We start from the raw sequence: 7,927 nt of genomic DNA on the forward strand, positions 1-7,927 counted from the left end.
TAAAGAAGTTTGGACAAATGTCACAGATACAAGATACAGAAACATACTTAATATTCCCTGCCGCCATGGTCTTTGTCCATAGAAGTCAAGCACTCCAGTTTGCGTTTCCAGGGGATCCGGATTGGGATATACCACAGAGGACTGTAAATTCAGCAAGTATAGAAATAAAAAAAGGGTTCATGTTTCATTTTAAAGCATTAAAAGTGATCTGATGCTCCAATACATATGCACATAAAAGAAGAAATTTGCTTTAAAACATACAACCTTTCTGGCCACCTGTATAAAAATAGTACTTCAGGAAACCCAAACATTTAAATACTACTCATTCAGTCTGACATCCTACTTTATTCACCTTTATTCATCTCAAACACTATTAAAGAACAACTGGGTAATCCTTTTTAAAACTAGTTCCTAACAAGATAATCCAAGAACAACAAATAAATAGCACCAATAGGAACAAAGGCATTTTTAAATAATCAGGACATGTCAGCTGGAGAGTAGCTACATATAATTAGCATGTATGTTTCATGGACTGCAAAGATCCATTTTCCATGCAACCCCTTCTGCCAGGTAAGTGTCAAAAAACCCAAAACAACAACCCCCCCCCACTGTAATACTAATGCTTTTGTTTCTCTGCTTCCTCTAAGTCACCAGATAGAGTGCACGTATAGAGAAATATACTGGCAAAACAAACCAGTAAGTTTTCAAGTATCCAGAGATCAAAAAAACGGTATACTTTCTACATAAGTATTTAAAAAACCATGTCAGAATTATCTGCAATAAACTAAAATCTAACACATTTGTTCTGCAGTAGCTTTTCCAATACGTAACAAATACCTGTAATGTTAGTAAGCACCAGAAAAAACACATACCTTTTCCTTGGATTTCATCTACATATTACAGAGTATTTCACTACCATTTGAGACTAAAACATTAGCTAATTTACTATCTGGTTACTTGCAAAGCATTTTTTCCCCTCCCAACTTACATCGTGGTTACAAAGCATACTTGCTAGTTGTTTCCGTTCCTGTGCATAGTAAGCTGCCTGCTGGTAATAGAAACCTGGATTCTGAGTTTGAATTGCTGTCAGTCCCAGCTTAATCGCTTCATCAAACAAGTCACCAAAAGCCTGAAACCTATTAAAAAAAAATTCATAACCAAGATTATGCACAGAACAGCAACTTGAACTGAAAGGTACACTTAAATTAAAAGTTCTGGTTAGTCTTAAGACAGATAATACTTCTCTGAACTTTTGCGTCTAAGCTCTGTGGCTGGATTTCTGGTCATACCCTGTTCATTCCCAGACAAAAGTGGTCAATAATCAATGCAAAACAGAATAACAGCATACAGTTTTTACAATCCAGTGTATCTCTTTCTTAGATAAAGAGCTCAGAATTTATATCTTGCTTAGACAAGTAAAACAGTGAACGTCACAAGTTCTTATAAGAACTAAAACAGAAATATTACTGAGCAAAAACATACTGTTTAGACATCCAGGCAGCATGCTCAAAAGCCAGTTCCGCACTTCCTATTTTTTTCTTGCACAAGTCAATATGTTTCCTGAACTGAGCAATTGCATCTAGTGGAGTGTTATGCTGAAAACAGAGGCGACAGATCTACAGGAAACAAAAATAAGAGGAAAAAATAACTGTGTTAGGCTGCTAAGGATTAGCTTTAACAGAAAAAAAACAAACACAAAACACACGCAACAATCAAACAAAAACATCACTCAAAAACCCCAAACTCATTTTACATATTTCTGAAGACCTCAAATAACATCGAAAACAGAGGGAGAAAAACAAATGTAAACCATAATCTACTACACCTGAAACCATGTGGTCCTCTATTTCAGCTAATGTTATTTTTCTTCCCCTTCTCCCCCAAGTCATCAATGGTAGAGTGCATAACGCATAGCCAAATTCAAGATGGAACTGCAGAGCCTCTAGGAAGATCATTATCTTTGAAGCCTGCAGTCTGCAAATGGAATTTGATGGAGTCCAACTCCAGGTTTACTGTAAATGGTGAGACAGTTTTGTTTTACCTAAAAGCCCCCAAAATATCACAGGAGTATGGTCTGATTCTTAAAGAGTTACTTTCCTCCTCCTAACAAGCAGGAACTGAACTATATTGGCTTAAGATTTGCAGGAAGACAAAAAATATTCAAGGAACAAGCAACCTTTGTTTTCATTTCCCCTGCACAGACTGAGAGTCAAAGAGTCTAGTCTTTCAGATGACTGCGTCTCAAATGAACTCCAGTCCTTCGAAATACTCTCAGACTTCATCTAAGGATCTTTTTTTTGTGTGGAATTCAGAAGTCTTTGCAAGTCTGAGTGTAATTGGTATTCCACTGATAGCTGTTTCTAATCCATCTCCGTAAAAGCAATATAAAACAGAACTTTCAAACCTTTATATATTAAAAATGTTAAAGTAAAGGTTGTCAAAGATTAGAATTACACTTGTTACCTTGTAATTTATAAATCCTGCCATGGTCTTGATTTCCAGCATGTTTGTTTCATGAGCCCTCAATTCATGCACAAGATTATAAGCAGTTCTGTAATTTCTAAGCAGGAATACTTAAGTTAGAGTTAAATCATACAAGATAATAAAATTTAAGAACAGGATTGCAACAGGAGAAAACAGCCTTCCAATCAGAGCGTTCTTCCCAGTGAAGAACTCACCCCTTACTTACATGTTGAAATAATTTTGCATTCAGGAAAATATTTATCATAGTCTATGGCTTAGTAGTAATTTGGGGTAGAGAGGGTAGAGGAAGATTAAATGAGTCTTACTTGAGAGCATTCTGTGTGTCTTGTTTCAGCTCACTGAAGAATGCTATTTTGAACTGGTGTCTAACAAATAAAAGCTGCAAAACACAACCAGCACACATCATTCAAACACATTCGAACATACCTGTTACTTACAAAGCAGATACAGGTGATAATTTCAGAGGTTTACACAATATAGCAGTTGACTTGAAAAACTGACCGTGCAACTGTTTCCTAATAGTTCTTTCTGCCACCATGATGCAGCAGTGATCTTTCAACAGATTGAATCTATTCCAAGCCTTTTACCCTGGAACAGGCAAGAGGCTTTGTAACACCCCAAAAGTCTCTACAGGAACAACGTCAATTGTTGGTTTGGAGTTCATCACTTGGATCCCAGCTTCCAAGAGAGGGAAGCTGGCAAATGCAACAGAATCTTGTATGTCTGAGCAGATATTTAACAATTTGAAAAGGAAAAGTTCAAAAGCCAAATCAAGTGCAACTTTAAGTTCGAAATGTCTAAGGGAAGCACTTCCCACAACTTGTTGAGATACTACATTCAAACAGGTTAAACTACATAGATAATTAAAACTGGTTTTTGGGTTTTTTGTTGGTGGTGGTTTGTTTTTTTTTTAACTAGAGAACTTCATTTCTGGGCTGCAGATCTTCCTCTAAGGAAAATGGAAGGAAGACAAACATAAACTTCAATTTTGATTGGTTTTGTTTTTAAGTTGCAGAAAATAAAACCAGATTTACTTTCTATACTGAGAGAAGGCATCTCAAGCTGGAAGAGGGGGATAAAAACATTTAAGCAACAAACAACCCTTATTTTCATGTTTTAACATGCAATATAACCTGCACAGTATTTCAAAAATAGAGTAACATTACCTGATGAGTGGTTTTGTTCAAGAACTCCTTATGAGATTTAACTCTTCGTATTTCTGTATAATAGTAAGTCTGTGCATGCTCATAGAAAGCATTTTCCAACCTGCAACAAAGTTGCTTATAAGTTTCACTAAGTTTCTCCCACATGCAAAGAAATTCTGAAGTTTTTCAGAATAAGTTACTTTTAATCACGCTTAGTTTAGGGTTGACAAAGTAGCTTGAGGTATTACTAAACTCTTCTGTAAGTTACCACACAGGGTAAGAGACTGCAGATAAAAACTCTTCACACAAAACCTTACACAGGGGTAGCACAAAGTAGAATAAGTAGGTTCAAGAACTTTATATATTGGTATCTCATATAACAATCTCTAGTATTTAACATAAGAAAGTCTGAGGATAAGCTGTTCGGATTTTGCAAGGCAACAGAAAGCGGAGAGACACCTCAGTCAAAGCAAGAAAACCTTGCTGAAGGTCCTGAGAAGCTTGAATGGCTCAAGATGTTATTTGCTGCACTGGAGGGGGAAGAGTGGGAAAGAAAAAATAGCAGAAAATAAAGTAATGAGGGCACAGACTAGGTTTCATCATTCTGTCCAAACATCAACAGCTACCTGGTTTGCAGAGGTAACAGTCGAACCTGTGTTTGCAAGATAAATAGCCCAATGGCAAGACATCGGGGAGAAGAAAAAGACAAACGGGCTCAGAACACTGAATACAATATGAGGCTGAGGAGGATCTAAGAAGCATATGCTCTATGATCAAATTATTAGTAAAATCAACTAGAACAAGACCAGAATCCAGGAAAGGAATACATTCAATAGGACTGACAGACACAGAAAATCACATAATCCATTTGGTTGGAAGAGACCTCTGGGATCATCAAGGCCAACCTTTGCCCTAACACCACCACGGGGATGAAGGACCACTTCTGTGATTTAGCCAAGAAGGGATCACTGCAGACTGACTAAAGCAGATCACAACTTGTGTTCTGCTTGCCACACAACAGAGGATGGTGACGAAAACAATGGGACAGACCAATGGACAGCAATTGTTAACTGTGAGTTCAGTCACAACAGGAAGACAAGATAAATTAAGTCTGTCTATCATACTTATTTTAGCATTATACTGCAGCTGTATAAGAAAACACAAGCCAGTCCAGGGGTTAGAAAAAAAAAAATTGTTCTCTTTTAGTACTATGAAATCTCGATTTAAAAAGTCAAAACAAAAAGATTAATACAAGGAATTCTGACATGACTATATGCTCAAAGATTTTTTTTTTTTAAACTGTGTGAAGAGTTATTAATCCTTAATGATACAGCCTTATCTTCACAAACTTGGACACAGTTGCAAATCTCATATCAAAATGCAACTATATGCAGTTTGCAAAGGTTTACACTAGTTAACATGCAGTAAACATTCCCTCGTTAGCACTGAGTAAAATATGAAAAACTAGAAGTAATGGTTACTTCATTTTGATCAATTCTAATAGCTGTTTGAGAGCAGCATGGATATGATAACAAGCATTGATTTACATTGAGAACTTTACTGTTTATATATAAATACAAAGGGTGAGAGAAGGAAAAATTAGTCTCTCAGACCATGATCTCTCCTCTCCCTGAGCATATCTGGAAAAATTAAAATTAATTTTAATAAACCATGATTTGCCTTAGTTTGAGCCCTTCCTTTTAGGTCTATACAAGACTGTCTTCCTTTCCCTGTTCCGTTTTTGAAAAGCTTTCATAATTTATTTGAAGGTGTATTCCCTGTAAATATTAAAACAGAAAGCACAAGTAATGTTAAAAAGTACAGAGACATAATACTTGCAACCATATAAATGCCACTTAGCATAAATAGAAAGAGAGATAACTATATAGCCAGGAAGCCAGGGGAAAAAAGCAAAGACTTGCTAAGACAGAGTTACACCTAACAAAACATTTGTAGAAAATTATTTAGAACCAGCAGGGCTAAAACCACTGTAGAGGTAGAAAAGCCCACTTTGCCTCTACTTGACTTGAAGAAGGGAACGTCTTGGGATATCTAATAATGTTCCTTCAAAAGCAATGTCTCTCACAGTTGTTACTTGGCCTGACAGAGAAAGGGGAGCTGTGTGAAATTCATCAGGTTGCAGAATAACCTGAAGAATTCCAGCAAACAGATAAAATATTCACTGCTATTCTACAATGACTGTGCCACATAGCAGTCATCCCAATCTATCAACTCTCTCTTAACATCTCCATTAGAATCACAGAATCGTTTGCGTTGGAAAAGACCTTTAAGACCATCGAGTTCAACCATTAATCTAGCACTGCCAAGTGTACCGCTAAACCACATCCTCAAGTGCCACATCTACAGGTATTTTAAATACTTCCAGGGATGGTGACTCAACCACTTCCCTGGTCAGCCTGTTCCAATGCTTCACAAAACTTTCGATGACCAAATTCTTCCTAATATCCAATCTAAAGCTCCCCTGGTGCAACTTGAGGCCATTTCCTCTTGTCCCATCACTGGTTACTTGGGAGAAGACACTGACCCCCACCTGGCTACAACCTCCTTTCAGGTCGTTGTAGAGTGATCAGGTCTCCCCTCAGCCTTTTCTCCAGGCCAAATAATCCTAGTTCCCTCAGCTGCTCCTTGCAGGGTTTGTGCTCCAGACCCTTCACCAGCTTCATTGCCCTTCTCTGGACTCGCTCCAGCAGCTCAATGTCTTTCTTGTAGTGAGGGCCCCAGAACTGGACACAGTACTCGAGGTTCGGCCTCACCAGTGCCAAGTATAGGGGGACAATCACTGCCCTAGTCCTGCTGGCCACACTATTTCTGATACAAGTCAGGATGCCATTGGCCTTCTTGGCTACTGCTGGCTCATGTTCTGCCAGCTGTCAACCAGCACCCCCAGGTCTTTTTCCACTTGACTGCTTTCTAACCACTCTTCCTCCAGCCCGTAATGCTGCATGGGTACCATTGCATGAGGTTGTTGTGACTCAGGTGAAGGACCCGGTCCTTGGCCTTGTTGAGCCTCATACAGTTGGCCTCGGCCCATCGATCCAGCCTGTCCAGATCCCTCTGTAGACCCTTCCTGCTCTCCAGCAGATCAATACTCCCATCCAGTTTGGTGTCGTCTGCAAACTTACTGAGGGTGCACTCAATCCCCTAATCCAGATGATTGATAAAGATATTAAACAGAACTGGTCCCAATACTAAGCCCTGAGAACACCACTTGTGACTGGCCGCCAACTGGATTCACCACGACTCTTTGGGCCTGGCCATCCAGCCAGTTTTTTACCCAGCAAAGGGTATGCCCGTCCAAGCCATGAACAGCCAGTTTCTCCAGGAGAATGCTGTGGGAAACTGTGTCAAACTGTCTAGACAGACAACATCCACAGCCTTTCCCTCATCCATTAAGCAGGTCACCTTGTCATAGAAGGAGATCAGCTCAGTCAAGTAGGCCCTGCCTTTCATAAACCCATGCTGACTGGGCCTGATCACCTGGTTGTCCTGTACGTGCCATGTGATGACACTCAAAATTATCTGCTCCACAACCTTCCTCAGCACCGAGGTCAGGCTGAGAGGCCTGTAGTTCCCCGGATCCTCCTTCCGGTCCTTCTTGTAGATGGGCATCACATTTGCTAGCCTCCAGTCAACCGGGACCCCCTCGGTGAGCCAGGACTGCTGATAAATGATGGAAAGCGGCTCAGTGAGTACTTCCAGCAGCTCCCCCAGTACCATTGGGTGGGATCCCATCCTGTCCCATAGACTTGTGTGTGCCCAAGTTGTGTAGCAGGTTGCTGAACATTTCCCCTTGGATTATGGGGGTTTCATTCTGCTCCTCATCCCTGTCTTCCAGCTCAGGGGGCTGGGAGAACAACTGATCTTACTATTAAATACGGAGGCAAAGAAGGCATTAAGTACCTCAGCCTTTTCCTCACCCTCTGTCACTATGTTTCCCTCCGTATCCAATAAAATAGCTCTCCTTTTGTTGCTAATGTATTTACAGAAACTTTTTTTGTCTTTTATGGCAGTAGCCAGATTAAGTTCTAGTTGGGCTTTGGCTCTTCTAATTTTCTCCCTGCATAACCTCACGACATCTTTGCAGTCCTCCTGAGGTGCCTGCTCCTTCTTCCAAAGGTGATAAACTCTCCTTTTTTTCCTGAATTCCAGCCAAAGCTCTCTGTCCAGTCAGGCCGGTCTTCTTCCCACTAGCTTGTCTTTTGGCACATGGGGATGGCCTGCTCCTGTGCCTTTAAGATTTCCGTCCTGACGGATATTCAGCACGCCTGGACCCATTT

The 7,927-nt window shown here is 39.9% G+C and overlaps 1 protein-coding gene across 1 annotated transcript in view; it reads right to left on the bottom strand.

The window, feature by feature from the left end:
• The window catches only part of TRAPPC11 (trafficking protein particle complex 11), a 28,094-nt gene that overhangs the window by 16,658 nt on the left and 3,509 nt on the right, over positions 1–7,927 (bottom strand). Inside the window, exons 5-10 of the mRNA XM_009709427.1 lie at positions 3,651–3,750; positions 2,790–2,863; positions 2,464–2,560; positions 1,483–1,616; positions 989–1,136; positions 48–141 (exon numbers count right to left, since the gene is read on the bottom strand). Of these exons, the coding sequence (XP_009707729.1) occupies positions 48–141; positions 989–1,136; positions 1,483–1,616; positions 2,464–2,560; positions 2,790–2,863; positions 3,651–3,750 (647 nt within the window). The remainder of the gene's footprint in view (positions 1–47; positions 142–988; positions 1,137–1,482; positions 1,617–2,463; positions 2,561–2,789; positions 2,864–3,650; positions 3,751–7,927) is intronic.

Source organism: Cariama cristata, unplaced genomic scaffold (genome assembly GCF_000690535.1).
Source record: "Cariama cristata isolate BGI_N322 unplaced genomic scaffold, ASM69053v1 scaffold12371, whole genome shotgun sequence".
NCBI lineage: Eukaryota > Metazoa > Chordata > Aves > Cariamiformes > Cariamidae > Cariama > Cariama cristata.